This window comes from Platalea leucorodia, assembly GCF_965183815.1.
Source record: "Platalea leucorodia genome assembly, chromosome: 1".
NCBI classification, from domain to species: Eukaryota; Metazoa; Chordata; class Aves; order Pelecaniformes; family Threskiornithidae; genus Platalea; species Platalea leucorodia.
The window spans coordinates 66,267,638-66,286,845 of record NC_138823.1 but is presented as its reverse complement, the minus strand read 5'-3'; the positions used below and the strand labels follow the sequence as shown (position 1 = coordinate 66,286,845).

Sequence of the window (19,208 nt, the reverse complement as noted above, 5' to 3'; positions counted from 1 at the left end):
TAGAAGACTACATATCTCCTGTAGGTCCTCGGTTACATTTGCCAACACTCCGTGGATACCCTCCAGTATTTCAAATGGTACTAGATGCCTGTGCTTAGGCAACTGAATCAAGCTCCTCATGTCCAGCCAAGAAAAATGAGGTTTTGAGTTAAAAAAACAAACAAAAAAACCTTTCTTCATGGGGAGTTTCCTCCTCTTCCTTTATTGCTAACAGATTCTTGTCATTACAGTGTTCTGCCTACACCTCCAGGCTTGTTTACAAACTCTGCTCCAGCTTTTGCCACCAATATAGGGAGGATTACCAGAACTTTCTGGACAACTGAGGTATGTGTGAACTACTTAGCAAAGGCACAGTAAAGTGATTGCCACCAGAAAGCACTGGATTACTTATGTAGAGCGCATGGGGCTCCAAGGCTTATTTTGGAAAAAACTAATACAACTTCCCCACTCCCTGCACAGCCTCTACCATAAACGGAGATATCTCCTTTGTCCAGTCTTTCTTTCAAGTCCTAAAATGTATTGCTTTTTTGGGCTGCACACTTCAGGCACACAGCATGCAACGTAAGCCTGACACTTTCTATGAAGCATCAAACTCGCTCTGTATGCATTGCACAGGCATGGTTGCCTGAACTGAGGACATTCAGGCTTGGAGGTAAAGCCCAAAAAAGACTCAATTTAACTACACATAGAGTAAGGATATTTCACCAAGGATAAGAATACCACAGATCTGAAAATGTCAGACAAACAAAACAATTTCTCAAGATCTGTCTAGACAACATCCCTGTAACAGAAAAAAAGAGGACGTGTGTGGGAGGAACTAACACGGTTAGGTCTAAGGACATTCAGAGCCCATCCAGCAGGGGAAGCTGAGATGCAACGTCACTGAGGGCACCAGCAGCAGGCACCTCTGTTGTTCCCCCCCTGTTGCAGCTGGCCATTCCCTTTGGAACAGGGCTGCAGAGGAGGGTACGGAAGGCGGCAGGGACATTCTGCCTGCTAGCTTTCAGGGAGTACATAAGTACAACAAATAGATCATTTTCACCAGCTCCTGTAAACAGGCCTTTGCAGACTGAAGAACCCATCTTGCAGTTTCATGGAAATTAATATTCTGGTTATCACATATTGCCCCATTCCTCTAAACTACCTGAGGGATGTAACTCTCTTTTCAAGCTCATCTGTTCAGGCCATCCTGAACTATCCCCCTTTCCCTGAAATCTGGATATTACCCACCTTAGTTAGCATCCTAACGCTTACCAAAACATTAGTGTTTGCTTTATGCATTAAAGCCATCTAAAATAATCTACACTGCACCCTTTACATCTGTTAAAGAAATGGCAATGGGGATAAAATTTTAAAGAGCATCTAAACTGGCACAAATCTTATCAGACAGGCAGTTTCATCTGACAACCTGTTTTCCGCAACAGCAAGTCCATGCTTTACTAGTCCTGGGCCCTTACAACTACTACTGCACAACAGTTTGCTGTCTCATCAGCTGGGAGGATGACAAGTGTTTATGGGGCCATGTCCCAAACTAAATCACAGAAATGAGCAGCTGGAGGTAGAAAAGAATGGAATCATCTTAAACTGACTCTGCTGCAGGAGGAAATACGCTCTTGCATCTGCTCAGGTTATTTCTCAAAGCATTGCTCTTGGTAGCTCTTTCTTAACCCTGGTCCAGCAGTCTGTCACAGCTCATTAAAAATGGCTGGTCTATAAGCTCTGTGAAGATACCCAGTAACAACAGGATTTCCTCCTAGCAACCAGATATGATAACTGGTAAAACTGACAAATGCGTCCTTGACAAAAACAGACAGACAATGCTGATGGGAGCAGATATACACCAAGGCATGTAGATGGAGACATGAAAACCAAAGTCACAGGTTGATTATCTGTCAAGTCCTGTTAAAACCAAAACCAGTTAATCCAACTGCGATAAGTTAAGGTAGGCAATGTGCAAAGGTAGTCAATATATCTTTTAATATTCATGATTATCATGATTTCATGGCACGTACCACAAGAAAAACGAGATGAAAATCAGGTGCTTATGTTTGAAATGACAGCTATTAAGAGCAATTCATTAGCGATCAGAAAGTTTGGGTGTAATTCCAAACTCTACCTCAAGTTTCCTGTGTCATTTAGGCAATTTTCTTTTAAAGGTATTTCAATGCAAAACCCATTTTAAAAAGGGCAAAAAGACCCAAACAATGGAAGAGGAGGCAATGTAAAGCACACCAAATACTTTCCCTGTGCTTGTTTCCCTTCTTTAGTTTCAATTCAGTGTAGTGTTCCGCTTCTGCCAACTTTCCACTGCTTTTTAAAATAACATAAAAATTCATTAGCGCTAGACTTTATCTTGTCTGCATGGTCTTGGATGCTACTCTAACACTAAAATAAGCTACAAATACTTCCAGCTGGGCTAGTTTGTACCTTGAACTTTGCTTCTATTTCCTATAAAGAGGAAAAAAGGCAAATATCTAGTAACTACAACCTACTGTATTTAAAACATATGCAAGGATGTACCCTCTATGTACCCTTCCTTCAAGGCATTAAACTTAATTATCTACTTTCTTGCTTTAAAAGTTGATAATTGCAATCCATAAGATAACACCGGCTCTCCTTGGAATGAAACTATAATCTGTTATGCGAGATGAAATAATATGCTTTTTTAAACAAAACCTCAAACACTGTTTTTTAAATGACAAAAAGGTGTTCATACTTCTATTGGCAACCGTATTTGCAGAGGAACAGTATGAGCTAATTTAGGGCTTATGCCCTTATCCAATCCATTTTGCTCCACTTAACCCAACTCTCCAGGCAGAATCTGAAAAACCATCAGTTCAAAGGGATCTCTTGGACATAAGGAACCTCTGAAAAACCTGATGACAAGCTCATGACTACAGGCTCCTCAGAACAATGGAGACATCGAGCACGAGTTTTTTTAATGCTTGTTCTGGCTACCACACATCACACATCCTTTTTGCTGGGAGTAAGCAATAACTAATGCAACATTTCAAAGGATTTACTTACGTTCGAAGTCCAGCATTCTCTAATACCAGTTCTTCCAATCGATTGGACCTACTCACCACTCGCAGTATCTGCTCACAGACATCAGTGGACTGCCAGAGAAAAGACAGAACAGCGTTAAAGAACACAAACATGGAACAGACAGTTATTGAGTTATAAGCTGTACATCGTAATGGGATCCAGGCCGTGATCAGCTTTTTGTCATACATAAATAGTAAGTAAGAATACAAGGATCATCCCAGAGAGAGAGTCAGATGGCAACAGAGGACTTCTGGAAAAGACTTAGGGAAGCGAGAGGCAGACTAAAAGCGAGTCATATATGAAGCAGGCCACCTAATCATAGGGAGCAGAATTTTTATAATGATAGTAAAAAGTCCAAACCCTGTGATTCAGAAAAACTGCTCCCTTAATTTTTAAAGCAATCTTGTTCATATGCATGCTAATCCTTCAGAAGAAAGTGGCAACTAGTGTGAAGGAGAATAAAGCCTGACCAGGAATGACAACTAAACAAAAAGAAAGATGTTATAAGGCAGACAAAAAAAAAAAAAAAAAAACAAACCAAACCAAACCAAACAAACTCAAGAGCAAAAGCACTCTACCTACAGGGCCTCCAAAGACTGCTAAGGACTAGTGCTTAAGGGTCAGTGTATTTCAGTATGAATTCTCCCAACCTACATAGAAGTAAATCCCATCTCATGATCTTACTGTTGTTGGTTCTAGAATTTGCACGGACATTTGCAAATACCATGAACAAAACATGGTAACAAAAGAGTTTGTTTACTGTGTTCATTCAAAGAGAGAGATAAAACATTAAGGATTCAAAAGCCATACAGTGAACTCTGTACCTCATCATCTTTTATTATAATCTTTTATTTTGCTTCTGGATTTGCCTTTTTTTTTTTTTTTTTTTCCCCTTCCCTTCCCCACAGCACACACTAACCAACATTCATGTGAACTCCAAAGCTGAATTTCAGTTATGATCATGAAATGCTGAAACTATTCTGTTATCCAGCTTTAAAAACAACGTGACAGTCATACCTGGCACATCTGTGTCTCTAATGACAGTCTGACATTTTCTAGGATTTTTTAGATTTTAAACTAATTGAATCTCCTAAAAAGAAAAAAAACTGATCCACCACACACATAAAATCTTATTAATCTTTTACACAGCAAAGGTGACAATTTTTCCTAAAGACTGTCAACTCAGTCATCTTCCCAATTCTATCTTTGCCTTCCATATTTCAATAATTCAGAATATTATCACAATGCTTCTACAGCAGTGTGATTGCAAGTGGAAAGTTTCATGCATGTACTATAAAAACACTATGGATACCATCTATCAAACACAATGTCAGAGCGGGACTTATGAAGCACAAAGCATTCAATGGCCTCTGGATATGTCTGACCTCATACTGACCCTCAGCAGTGTTCCTATGGCACAGATTTACCGTCCAACAATTTACATTTTTCTGGTGTTTTTGACTGAAAATGGAATTTGTGGAAGATAGTTTTTCGCTTTGTTTGTTGATGGTGTTTTGTTTTTTTTTTTTTTTAAGCAATTGGTGCATTTTCAAGGTTAACAAAGTTTGTTTTCCACAGAAAAGTTGCTAAGAATTCAAAAAAACTTTCACATAATATCTCAGACAGATAATATGGCCAGTTCTTGTTCTAAACAAACTACACCGACCAGTCTTCTAACTAAGCAAACTGTCTCATTTCATTGAAGCAGAAACTGAGTAATTGTACTGAACCTTTTAACAACGGAGATTTTAACAGTGAACTACAACAGGATTAAAAATACCCCCAGTTTCATTCCGTGCATATTTCTGAGTAAGATGTCCCAGCAAGAAAGAAAAGTTTTTTGCCTATTCTTCTGCCAAGAATCACATAAGCTAGTTTCTACTGAATTTTCATGGAAAATGCTAGCTTAGGAATGCAATAAGAGCATTTTCAGATCAATAAAATTGCATCAATTTAAACAAGATGAGACTCAACCTTCATTTTAAGGACAAAAGCTTCTGGATGTAAGTGTGAAAACAACTTCTCAAACCACTAACTCCACCTGTGACCATAAACTTTCAAGTTTAGAGAAATAGTATATTTTGATATATTTTAAAAGTCACATAATTACTGATTTTCTTGGCCCTTTCTTCAGTAGTCCAACTTGTTTAGATTTGCCCCCTTTTTGCATTTCAGAAAGAAAACTGATGTGGAAGAATAGCAATGTCACACATCACTACAAACTTATTACTACACAGGGTTAGCTTCAGACAACTGGGAGAAAAATTCATCAAGTTGCAATGAAAATTAAGAGGAAAAACCTGCTTTATATGTGAGAAAAAAAAAAGAATCCCGATATTTTCTTTCCAACCCCAAAAAGCAACAGAGATTTCTGTCTACTTTAGAGTTAGTTTCTTATTTAGTCACCCAATATTGTTTGAGGGAGCCAGCAATGCTTAAAAAAGTACTTTTATGGGCTACTGTTATTGCCCAACAAAGTTTTCAAACTTTATTCACTTGAAATTTTAACAAGACCTGACTCTTAGCAGTATTTCTATGGCAGGAATTAACTATCCAACAGTTTATATTTTCCTGATATGATTAAGGGAAAAAAGAATTTCAATAGATTGCCCAGTTGTACTTGCCTAAAAAAGTTCACCTTGAAAAATGTAATAGCATCCTCTAAAACACAGCACAGCCTGGTAGGAGCAGGTATACTGTTTCAATGTATTACTTACTAATTTCAGATCCTTGGAGGACAGCTTTGTAAACCACTGATTATACTCCAGAGCAGCAACTATAGGTATTAAGTCTCTAGAAAAAGAAAAACACTTTTACACACATTTCATGTAACTGTCAGCTTTGATAACTTGAAACAATCTCTTAAGTGTTCTTTCATATGTAATTCCCCATGCTTTTGCAATGTTAATTGCCCACCGTCCCCATTACAGAAAGCTCTGTATTCTAAAGAACGAGCATCACCAGCAGCTGTGTCTTTCTCGTATTTTAATACAAATTTTTGACTGGCCAACTGACATCCATTCTAGCATGAATTTTTAAACCAGGAATTTGTCTGGGCTGCCATTCCTACTTTTAGCATTACTTTTTCTTCAGCCTGTGACATATTTAAGCTTCTTAATCACCTCTAATTATAATTGAGCATGATGCTAAAAAGCTTTTTGGCAGTCTGATGATTTAATATAATTCCATGACTGAATGCTTCTAGAGAACACCTCCTTGTCTCATCTCTATAGTTAAATTCCCCCAGGAAGCAGGAGACCTGCAAAAGGATAATGCGACTTTCAGCACAAACCCTCCTTAATTGTAAAAGGGATTTCACAAATGAAATTCTAAATTATTCCTGTTTTCTTCATTCCAAGCCTCTTAATGTGATCTGCTCTCCCTCTGCTAAGTTTCTCCAAGAACAGACGTTGATAAATGTCATGTCTGTACACTACCCCCCAGCAGAATCATCCATCAAGAACTAGCATACTATTTAGCAGTGCGGCACTTGGATCATTTTGACACAACATATTAAATACACATACACACTTACACTTGGACTTTACTTAGAAACCCCTTGTCTTTATAGAAGAGCTGTAACATACATGAACTTATCTGACCAGCAAAATAGTGCCATCTGAGCCTCAGTTTTTGCAGGGAGAAATTTAAAAGTATTGTTTTTTATAAGCTAGTCCCACTGCCCCCCCAGCTTTTCATTCAAGACATACGCAGGTAGGCACAGATCTGCACTAAACAAGCAGCACCCTTCTCACATCTTCTTTTCTTTCTTCCTCTCCTTCACTTTTCCTCCACAAACATTTAGACACTTCAGGGTAGTTGTTAAACACATAGGAAAGCCAGAAGACAAGGCAACATCATATGGACAAGCCTTCACCAGGCTATATTGGGAACTGCAGTTGCTAGATTTGGAAGCACAAGCCCATCACTAAGGTAACGGTAAGAAGGTGCGGCATTTTGCAGCAAAAGACTGTAGCCCACCAACTGTGAAGCTCATGCAAAGAGACTCTTTTCACACTCCTGGAGAGGAACTAAGTCTGTGGTGCCCTTCAAGGATTAAGCCTGTTTTCCATCTTGTTCGCAGCACACATCAAGTCTCGTGGTGAATTCATTTCCACTGGCACAGGAGAGTCTTATCAGCTTCATGAAGTGTATAGATTTATTTCTGTCCACCATGTTGTTTTTGTTCCTACACACAGACACTTTATCTCCATGTAAAGCAGTAGCTGACTAGTGAAATATCAGAGGGGGTAAAACACCAACCCAGAGGTATTTTCCCCTTAGGCTGGGCAGGCAGGAATCTTGCTGTGGAATAAGGAACGTCCGCATAGAGATTTGTTCCTCCTTTGCCTTCCCCTGGTGTGATGGGTAAGGAGGTAAGGAATTAGCAGCTTTGATGTACCTCTTGCCAGTGCCTTTGCCTTGGAAGTGGAATGAACATAAGAGTCATTTTTCAGGTGTAATTTTGGTTTATCAACGCAGTGGTAACCAGCCAGCCACAGTTGGTGGTGAATGCTGCAGGGCAAACGCTGGACAGGCTGACAGTACCACCATCACACTGGTGGAGCAGAGCTGTTCACGCTGTGGACCACCACCCCCAAAAGAGGCAGAAGGCACCACCAGCAGATGTATTTCAGCCATCAGCAGCAGCACCAGTTCCTCCAAAGGAACAAAGAGACAACGATCGGGGATCACTGGCTGCAAGCGTTTACACTACCAGGGAGCTGGTAAGCCAGCTTAAAGGGCTGGCAAGAGCTCAGTACCTTCTGGGCAGGAGAGTGGCTGCAGGCAGAACTTGCCTGAGGCCATCCCTTTCTCCCCTTTCCTCCCCAGGCCTCGGAGGGCAACTGAAGGACAGGGGGTGCTCAGAGTTAGTGGGAAAATCATCACACTTTCAAGACGTTAAAGAAACACTCCTGCAGCAGGACAGGAATATTTTAAAACAAATCAACCCAGCTGATTTGCAAATTCTCATCTTTAAATAGTTTAGTCTTGCGCAGTATTCAAGGCCTGTTTGTTCAAACCCTGGACAAGCACAGATACTGGCACACTTCAGTAACACCGACTGCTAACCACCCCCCCCCCCACACACACACCCCTCCTCCCCACCTGCCTGAGACAAGTGCAACCTCTGCCCGTTCTGCAGCAGCCTTACTGTCTAGAAACTTCACTTTACTAGATTCTACCATCTCATTTTAAGGGGAAACGATACAGTTTAGTCTTTTTCTGACTTTGTTCAAATTTTTGAAGGTGCTTCTGACCAATAAGGGTCCTTTAGGAATTTACTTCTATTCCTTCTCTTGCTTTGAGCTTGCCTAACCTCATTGCACTTGTTACTGAGTTTTCCTTTTCAAAATTATATACTGCTTTATTCACTTTATTTGATTAAATTCTAGATGTGGTACTAACAACGATCTGAATTCTTTTGCAATATGCTATGAAAAAACATTAATGACCATTTCCGAAAGCAGGGCCTTCTCATAACTTTCCCTCACTGACTTATATTGAGTTGCTTATATTTATTAGTCTGTTTACTAAACTACCATCCAGAATAAAGTAAGATTTACAAAATGTAAATCTGTGCCATCTTAAAATGTAAACAGATTCTGTTCTTCTGGAATGCAGAAAATCTCTCCAAGCTGCCACAACATTCAAGCTTCATTAATGCCTTCACGTTTTTTCAACATCGCTGTCCCCTAGTGTATTTAAGATGGTAAGAAACCTAAACAGCGCAAATAAAAAAAATCTAACCAATCACACTTTTCTGACAATTTTTTGAATGTCCAAATATGCTAAAACATATGCTACACAGATGAAAATTATGCTACTGAGTTAAATAAGCCCTGTTCACTTTGAGTCTTTTTTTTTTTTTTTTGGTTGTTAAACAATTATATGGTTCACAGCACAACATAACTTCAGGTAAAACCTCAGAAGTCATGTTCCCGTGTGGCAAGCCATGCTATGCAGTCTAAGTGTCAGACACTCTGCAAACTTAAATTCATCTATAATTCATGCCATCTTATGTTGACGTCTAACAGAAAAGCTTTACTAGGAAAAACACAAATTGTTTATTTTTGCAATGCATGGCCCCTGTATCTAGAGAACTGGTGTACCCATCCTACCTTGCTTCAGAGCTACTCCACAACATGAAGTATATAGTTTCAGCAATCCCCAAAATTAGGTGGACAAGACATACAAGTGTCTCCCAAAATCCAAAGCTTCATGGCATATTGTTAATTCATAGCATTCTCACTGTGATAAATGTATCACAAAACACTTGCATACGTTCTTGAACTGACTGGGATCTCAGATCCTAATCTGTATTTTTAATGAACAACATAAGGTTTTGGCTTCCTAAAAAATTTAGTTTTCTTGAAATTTCAATCCAAAACCTTTATCTTAGTTCAGTCCTCAACACGTAGAAACTCCCATCACAAGATGGATTCCATGGCATGTAAATGGCTCCAAAATCGTTTTGAATCTTTGGACTTAGACAATCATGAGACATTTAATACAGACTTTTACTACCGACACAAATATATTTCCTCAGTGATGTCAATTTTGTAAGGTATACTTCAATGAAAAGCTTCTGTGAAGCAACAAACCCATTATTCTGTTTTCCGAAAGCCAACTCATTTGAACCAGCTGAGATATTCTAAATACTTAAAACACTTCTTCTATCTACTCTTTCCTAATAAGTATTATTTTCACTCTGAATAAATCGTTCAAACATTTGATTTCTATTGAAGCTGCGTATCTGTAAGTCACTTTCTCAAGAACGCCCCATGGTCTTCTCAGCACTTCCACCTTGCAATAAGTTTAAAGCATTCTTATGTTCTTGTCCCGCATTTGCTTGTGCTGAATACTATTCCTTTCCGTATTTTCTCTCAGCAAGGCTTAACCAACCAAGCAGTCTTTGGTTACATTCATCATGCACTAGTTGCACCCCTGTAGTCTTGTTCGAGTTACTTCTGAATTAGCCAACACAGGTACAGCTTAGTAACTTTCCTATGGGATTCAGTGCAGACTGTGAAAATCCATCACAGAAGCTAAGTATTTGAGTGGGCTTTTTGCGAGTTTACATACTAGATAGCTCAAAGCTGCAAAGAATGCTGTGGCAAAATACTCTTCTTTACCTACCTCCAAGTTCAGCCTTCCTGTTATAATATTTTAACATTGTACCTCTGACAGATTCTTAATTCTTCCATGGGGCTTTCCCAAAGAAAGAAATGCTTTCTCTTTCTTATTTACAGTTTCTTAAATTTCTCATTTTCCTCGTATAACGATAGATTTTAGTTAAGACTTCCTCCCATTTCCTCCTACTTAAATATCTTCAGATTCCACGTTCTTAGAATCTAATTTTCTCAGCCAGCTAAATTCAGTAAACCAAATACAACACTTAGCTAAGTTGCAGCATGTCATAGTAAAATTACCCTCAATTAGTTCCTTTCTGGAAGTACACATTTTTGATAGCATCTATTGTAAGTGAAGAAACTACTGGCTGGGATTCAGTTGAACAACTTAAACCTTGTACTGACTTGCTGACAAAAATAATTTCCTTTACATCATGAGAAAAAGATTCTGCATAAGTAAAGACTGCATAATTTCCTTTTTTGCTTTGCCCACCAGATGTAGTCGCATGTTTTCTCTGCTGAATTTGAGCTCTTATATCCGCCATCACAGGAAAAGTATCTTCCTGCTAACTTTTTGGAGTGCTTCCAATACCAAAATATATTTATCTTCTCAGGCTCCTCAGTGAAATGTGCTCTCCATGGGGCTTTCATGCAAAAACAGCAGCTTTGTGCTGAAAACTAAAAATGCTAAAGATGGTCATTTCAGAGGTCTACACATTCAAGCAACAGCTATGGGACCATCCCACTTTAGCAAGGCCAGGCGAACCTTATTGCGAGGGGGAACAAGGGAAATCTGCAAAATATTAGCATGATTACTTCGTATTGTTTACCTGTGGTCAAGGTGGCTGAAGTCTTGCAAATTCAACTCTCTGGTATCTTGTGTCAGATAAATCGTATCGACATCCTGTTAAAAATACATAGCCAAATACATCTTTACAGAAGTGTTGTTTTTTTTCCAAGTATTATGATTTACCTGCTCTTTCATCATTTGTACAGTTAGCTGAAAAGAGCTCCAGAACATGTACTTACCCACTGTACTTCTTCTCTATAGGGAAATCCAAGCCAATCACAAACACAGGCATACATCTGCGAAAAGCCTCCTAAAAACAACCCAAGAGAGTATTTAACGTAATAGTAAAACAAGCAAAAAAGCCAAACATCTAAAAGGATACTTTAATACTTATGCTTAAAGATCCAGTCTTTCAAAACTCACTCTCTTTTTCTCTCAGAAGGCTGTCCATTGTGCTGCTGAAAGAAACTGAGACTATCCTATCTTTGCCCGGCAGGTTGCAAGAAAGCTTAAAATAGTGCCTTCACCTACCAATCAGAAGTCTGCTCCATACTAATTACATCTTAAAACTAATTACACCTTTACAAGCTTCTACCAGAAATAGAATTAAACTTCCTGACATTGCAATTCCAGCCTTTTTATATTTGGTCCTTCAAATTCATTCTCACCACAAGGTCCAAGTTCTGCCACTGTCTGACTGTCCCACAGGGCCTGGAGATTAGTCAGTCTTTCTGAAGGCTCCATAGTTACTTTTTTCAGAATCCTCCTAGATGCAAAAAGGGAAAAGAAAAAAATCATTCATGACTTTGAAAGTATTTTTAAATTAATAAATCTTTATTTCAAGTATGATTTTAAATGAATATATAGGAAGAATTACCATCTTTAATACAATTCACTTCTCTCCCTAAAAGTCACACACATCATGATGCCACCCAGCAGGAGTAACACTTATTTGTCTCTTCTTTCTTTCTAGTGATTAATCCTGTGACTACTGGAGCAACTGAGCGCTTTTCTATGACAAGATCACTCAAGCTAAGGAGACTTGTGGCCCTCGACTAACACAAGGATGCCCAAAATAGGGGAGAGACACTGGTTACCCTGAAACCGCTGCTGTTTATACAGTGCTTTTATGCAGTAAAAGCACTATGGTGCAAAGAGCCACAGAGCTTGCTGAGCAGCTACATGTAGCCTCTAGGCTGCACTCTACATACCCAGCTCCAATCTTTGTAATTTGGTAGTGGTCTTCCTCCCCTAAACAAAAACACTATCCCTTCCTACCTTTTAAGAAATGAAACTATCTGTTTTTCTGAATGACAGGACTGCCTCATAAACTGCAGAATTCCATAAAACAGAGGGAAAGAATTAATAAATATATTAATAGGAGAAATCTCTTTCCCGCTATTTGCCTGTTCTGGTCTTACATGATTTGCATAAATCCAATGCCTTCATTTTGGAAAGTAATGCCATCTGAGAGGAAAGCAAGAAATTTGATTTCTTTGCCGGGAACCAAGCTCTCCATACAGCTACATCAAATGCTCCAGCAATGTTCTCAAGAAAGCCTAGAGAAAACATGTATAGGTCTCAAGGCCTTCACAGACACCCAAACACACATAGCCTTGCAGTCCTCTTCATTCTGCTCTTTTTGCCTGCATTTCTCACATTGTTACTGAGGTTTTATGGCAAACCTGCTCACAAATATTCACTTCTATGTGTGCTGTTTGAAGGAAGAGCTTGATCTCCATTAGGCAGTTAATAATACTGCCACAGAGATAAACTGGAAGTAAAAAAAAAAAGAAACTGCCAGCCAGAGTTTATGAACTTTATTTCCTACTCCACCTACAGGAAAGGTGAATAATAAAGACATACGCACAAAATAAAACATGTAAATTTAGCCTGACCGTTCACCTCTAATGTCTGTTACAAAAGCTCACTTAGAAAGGTCAGTGTCCTGGAAAATTCTTTTGCACAGTCCACTTTAATATTGCTGAAAACCAGGAGCTGAAGAGAGTAATAGTGAAGCTGCATGATCTGGTAGAGAGTGATGAAGATGAGACAAGGACAGAGAGAAGAAATAAAATAAAATGAACAAAACCTACTGAGAATTGCTGCAAGATGATAAAATTCAGAGGCACAGATACAAGGAAAAAAAAAAAAAAAACAAGGGCAAGAACAATGCACAAAGAAGCAGAGCAAAAAAGCTAGAGAAGGAGATGTAAAATCCAAGGAGCCAGTTACACCACAGGAAGTACATGACAAGACTGCCCAGGGCTCAGATTTGAAGAGCAAGGCTCCCAATCATGTGCACCATTTCACAAACACTGAAAGTAAACAGAACTTTTCCCTCCTCTCCCAACTCAGATTTTACTTCTAGGGGAATAAACAAAACAAAACAAAACAAAAAAACCCACTGAATATCACAGCTGTTTATGGGAAAAGGAGTAAATTACAACAAAAAGCAAGAGCCTAAGCTATACCTGAGGCTGGAGAGGCAATAAGGTAAAATGCAAACTGAAAACTCCAAATACCTGCATCGCCCCTTCGAAACAAAGGCTCTTTTGACCCTACAGAGCATGCAGAGCCTACCTATGCTCTGCACTGCCTCCTGGTTCTGTCATTTACTTGCATAAAAGCTTAGGGCTTGCCTCAAGGTGTTTTTCATACCCTTGGTGCGTTTCTGAGGTCAGGGTGGGGAGTTCTGCGGACAAAAAGTGGCTTGTCACCCTTCCCACACACTCTGTTGCTGCTAGAGGTACCCTAAAAGACACTTACACTGGCGAGAGTCCAGGGAATATCTTCCTGAGGCAGGTCCCAATGTGCGCCAGCACCTCGTTCACATCCTCCGAGGACGCCATCTTCATGGAGATGCTGCATTTCTCAGTTTCCATAATCAACTGTAAATAAGAGGCCATGAGGGCAGGAACTTGGTATCATATAATTCATGCCTCTTTAAAAAGGAGAGCATTTTGAATGCCAGCCGAATGCTTTGCATGCCGGTAGGAATCTGTTATTCTTTAAGACATGACACGACAATGCTCCAGGTAAAGTTTCTGAAAGTTGTTCTTGAATGTACAAGAACCCCATACTCAAACTTTGCTTTTCCTAACAGTGCCCTGCTTCCCACGGGAATAAAAGTTTCAAAGGATCTTGACCTCAGTTGACACTCTGAAAACCAAGAACTTTCCACAGCATTGTCCTCTTTTGAAACACGTCCCAGAACACCAGAAGAAGCGAGCGCAGCCTGACAGGAAAGTATTGAACGAGCAGGGCCTGCTTCCTCCAGCAAAAAGGAGAAGTCTTTAATGGCTGTGATCCTCTGGAAAAGCTGTAATGCTTTGATCTATGCCATTTAAGAAAATGTTACGGTAATATATTGTCTCGGTTCAGATGAAGCAGTAACTCAGCTAACGTAACTGTCCTGCTGTCTGGGGGTACATGCTTCAGCGAGGGGGAAAAATAAAGCCTTTTGCAACCCATCTCTATTCTGTATTGAGTGTTCAGAATCAAATCAGATTACTGCATGACTGACACATCGGGTCTGCTGCTGCTTTCAGCTGCACCACAGGAAGCAATGTAATGTTTCAGTCTTCTCCAACGTGAATATTTAGCACAGCCCAAGTCATAAACTCTTTTAGATGAGGAGCTGTGCATGCACAGTAAGAAGCTAACATCAGGAATAAATAAGAAGTGTAGATAGACAGTACAAAAGAGAATACTGTGTAGTATGCTACAGATTGTTTTTATTGAAACTGGTTCCCAGGGGTCTTTTGGTTCCCAGTTCATGTCTCGGGTCATCACCAGGATAAGCCTTGAAGAGGCTGTATTATCCCAAAAGCACACCGAGAATCTTCACACCTTTTCGCACCAATTCAACGCCTTTCTGAACGTGTTGCTGTCACTCCCTGAAGATGAATGAGTGGGCAAGTTACTATTGTTTTTCATCATCACCAATATTAACACAACATTTCCCTATATTACTGTCCATTTGTTCACTTATCTTACAGTGGGAAGCTCTTCATGGCTTTCTACGAGATGCCCAGCCTAAGACTGCGTCCTTCAGGTATCACGGGTATAACACGCTGTTTGCAGGAAAACTGCAACAATACCATTTGCCCCGCAAGCAATAATCTAGGATTCTGCCTGCCTTTAGCTATAAGCCTTACACATTTAAAACAAATCAATGTAAACATGCAGAACCTTGAAAAATATTTTAGGAAAATGGCATGCTAAGTGAGGCTGCTGAAAATCCCTTGTAAACCTACTACAACAGTGATTGTCTATGCCTCCAGGAATAATTACCATTAGCTATGATGGCATTTTAGTACCTTAAATAAACAAAGCCACAAAAACATACACTGAATTTACTAAATGTCTCCCCATTAAAATAGTAAACATCTGGACTTTTTTTTTTTTTTTCTCCTTTAAGGAAAGCTTCAGAAGCCAGGTTAAAAAGATGACACGTTAAACACGAGAGCTTTTCAGAGTTCAAGTAAAGTGTCAGACGCTCCTATTTTTAAAAAGCTCTTTAAAAGCCACATACACATGAAACACACAAAGACTTTGATACAATTGAACCGTCAAATCTTGTCAACACGTTTATCTTATGAATGAAAAATGAATTAAAGGCATTCTTCCTTTTCAGCACCTTCTCTTTGACATTCACTTTTTTGGGCACATAACTTGCTGTCAAATGTATTTTGTGTTGTATACAGTAATGGCATCAAGAGTAGTTGGAAGCAAACCACTTCTGCCTGCAACGTAAGCAGTAGCTTTTGGCTTCACCGTAAAGGTATACACCACAGAAGCCATTCAAGCTTGTGTGGTGATGATGATATACCAGCCATCACTGTTTTATCATCTCTGGGAAAAATATTCACTTACAAGACAAATGAAAACTTGTACCATATTGAACTAGGAAATAAAAAAAAAAAATGTAATTCTTATTGTCATCCCACCTGCAGAACACATTCCTAAAATTGACTCTTTAAATTCTTATCATTACTGTTGAGACTCTAAAGTGTCATGAATGTAAGAATGCAAACATACAGTGTGCACACCGGATGGGACACCTGCATGCTAGAGCATTACCTCCTTGACTGGAACGGATTTAGCAACGAGTAAGCAAGTATCTTTTATCTAGAATACACTCACCTGTCCCGGTTTACTGGAAGTTACTCCTTGGATTTCCAAGTAGCTGAAAGTTAGTTCTAACTGTAGTTAAAAAAGAAAATGCCTCATTAGTGCAAACATCATCTTATTTTAAAGAGTACTTATGCTTTTTAATGAAGTTAAGAAAACCTTGAGTGATGCTCATCAGTTTCTGTAATTGACACTAAGTATTTGTTAATATCTTATCTGACAGCATTTTACACTAAACGAACAGTTACATTTGCTTGTTACAGGTTCAAATGGTTATTAGATGTTATAGGAATACCACACCATACCTTTTACTGCAAGCTATAAGCACATAAGCTTTTAATAAAACTTATGACAAAATTTTACTATAAAAAGCATCATTTATACAATACCCTACTGATGTGTACCCTTGTGACTGAATAATCATTAATTACAATACTTACAGCATCACACATTACTCTTTCATTAGTTACAGTGATCATAGATGTGAAAAATTTTACTGCACAGAAGCTGAAGGGACACACACACAGTTTTTTATATATACATACATAAATAAAGATACCATGTATAGATAGATAGATGGATACAGATATAGATATATAAATGCTCAAGACTGCTTTAGCGTGTCTAAAAGTATGAGACGAAATAATACATTAGCTTTGCCTGAGTGGGTTATCTGGACGACAGCCAGGATAAGCAGAGAAGAAGGGTGAACATACTGAATCCAAATGGAAGCTTAGAAGAAGGCAGGAAAGTCCTCTTCTCCAAGGACAAATCTAGGGCTACAAGGAGTGTGCTAAGATCTGAATTCACAACTAAGTAGACAAACATCTTGACAGCGGAGACATGCAGAAAGAAACAAACCTCTTGGACTGAATCACAACTACAGGGCAAGACATTAGCGTGCTCATTTCCTTTTATTTATCATTAAAAACCATTGTAACTGAGCAGTCTGTTTGAATTGCACAAAGTTTCCTGTACTTTATCTTATCCTAGGTTCACACTCAGGGTGCTCCCAGGCTAACTGGCAAACACCGCATTATTCTATTCCTGTATTTGTGGCAATCTTTTTAAAAGACGACCCTGAATGACTCCTGGGGTGCTCAGAACCCAGATGCAGCTCTCAGGACTCCCTCTCCACAAAGGCTGCAACAGCACAGACGTCAGGAACGTACCAGTTTCCAACCATAAGAACCACCTAAAAGTTTTCCAGAAAGCAGAAAGATGGTAGGGGGAGTCTCTAAACGCCAAGGTCTCACTGGCAAATCTGTAAGTAGTCACGAACAGTGTTACTGCAGGATGAAGCTGCCCAAAAATTCCAGTTAAAATAGTTTTGATTTAGAATACACTGAAATTTAGGGGGGGGTAATGAAATAGAAGACCTTTTTTAAACACTTAGCTACATTAACGGCTCACAGCTGCAGAGACTGAAGATGTTATTACTGTCTATTTGTTCTTTGTTGCCTGTTTTCTGAATTCTTTTCCCTTCAGTTGCCCTCATGATTTGACAGGATCACAAGATATAAGCACCCCTCAGCCATTTCTGTGCAAAGTCCACCTTCTACCAAAGATCTAACTTAGTGACCAAACTTTAGTCGGAAGTTTCTGAGGAGTCTTCACGTGCTTCCCTTCCCTTGTTCTGCTGCAGGGGCAGCATCCTACAGCAAACGGGCGGTTTCAGACCACAGGGGTGCCGTTGCAGCTGCAGGGAACCCAGGCTGGAGGGACAGACTCAGCGCAAGCGTCTTCCCAGCACCCACACCGGCGCCTTGCGTTTTTCCAAGGGTAAGACATTTGCTTCTCCTCAGGCCTCTTCAGTGACTTATTTCTAAGCTAAGACTGGCAATCATTTGTGAGGACAGGACATGGCCCCATGCAGTTCATTCAGGCCAGAAAGAGAAAAAAAAAAAATCCATAGCGGCTCTTGTTGGCTACTGCAGTAAGCCAGACTACACGTATAGAAGTGAAAGGCTCTTCTTCTCCAGTGCTAGTCAAATTAAACAAACATATGAGACTATCTAACATTTGTTTACCCGAGTCATAATGAAATTTTAGGGAAAAGTTTCTATGATTGAATTCCTTCCCATTTGGCAAATTATTTACCTACCAGATTGAAGGTTCTGCATTTGCTAATGTACTTTGTATGTGCAAACACATATATATATGTACACACGATCAAAAATCTCTTTCTACTCCTGACAAAAGTTTACACAGATCCAGAGTCAAGAATTCATTCTGCAAAAATCCTCTTGACTAGAATTGACAAATAACAGGAAATGTGGCAACATCTCTATAGTTCATCTTTGGTTCATTTTTCTACTTAAAACCATGGATTTACAGTCCTTGCTTTGCAGCAAAAATACAGAACACATTCTAAACATCATCTACCTGAAACTAAGAAATAATTCATACAAGGTTTTAAAAGGCATAATCTCATTTATTAGCTAGAATTTTAAAAAATCCTCCTAAAAGGCTATTATGAGGGACCCTGCAGTTACCAAGCCAGCTAATTTCAGTTTCCAATTTTTTCAATCAAAACTTACTGAAAGCTGGCACTAGAAATATGTTCACAAACCTGAATTACACTCGCACAAATATTTCATACACTTATCTGTGGGCTTGATGACACATCTAACATTTACTAATGTTGCAACTACGTTTTATATAGACTGTAGCAAGAATTAGTAGGCTTTAAGTATGGCACTTCTCTCCTATCAGTTCGTCTAGATTAGTGGAAGTGAACTGATTGGACACGAGTGTAAAGGTATGAGGTGGCCATTGTAATGTCCTTGCTCTAAGGATATTTGTGTGAGTTGGTATTATAGTTAATCAACCTTTATTCCTTTTAACTTTGATCCTTGTTTAGTAGACACATCGCAAGAGCATTGTTTAAGGAAAAGTGAAGCTTGGAATCAGATGTAGCAATAACAGTCACTCAGAACTGGCCATCTCTCAGCATACTCAATTTTGTGAGAGGTCCCTGGAGGAATAGTGTGTCTTTGCTGCATGTTCTCAGCTGTCTTGCTAGCAGTTACTGCATGCCAGTTATATGGAAGTTCTCAGCCTCAGAAAGCTTCTGAGCAGCTTTTGAAAATAGTATAGACTTT

At 39.2% G+C, this 19,208-nt stretch overlaps 1 protein-coding gene across 4 annotated transcripts in view; it reads right to left on the bottom strand.

Annotated features, from left to right (window-relative positions):
* CARMIL1 (capping protein regulator and myosin 1 linker 1) overlaps window positions 1-19,208 on the bottom strand; it is a 200,513-nt gene that overhangs the window by 97,186 nt on the left and 84,119 nt on the right. For all 4 annotated transcript variants that reach the window (XM_082322077.1, XM_082322078.1, XM_082322080.1 and 1 more), the window contains exons 4-10: window positions 16,117-16,176; window positions 13,738-13,859; window positions 11,637-11,734; window positions 11,208-11,278; window positions 11,009-11,082; window positions 5,763-5,838; window positions 3,028-3,116 (exon numbers count right to left, since the gene is read on the bottom strand). In XM_082322077.1, coding sequence (XP_082178203.1) covers window positions 3,028-3,116; window positions 5,763-5,838; window positions 11,009-11,082; window positions 11,208-11,278; window positions 11,637-11,734; window positions 13,738-13,859; window positions 16,117-16,176 — 590 coding nt within the window. The remainder of the gene's footprint in view (window positions 1-3,027; window positions 3,117-5,762; window positions 5,839-11,008; window positions 11,083-11,207; window positions 11,279-11,636; window positions 11,735-13,737; window positions 13,860-16,116; window positions 16,177-19,208) is intronic.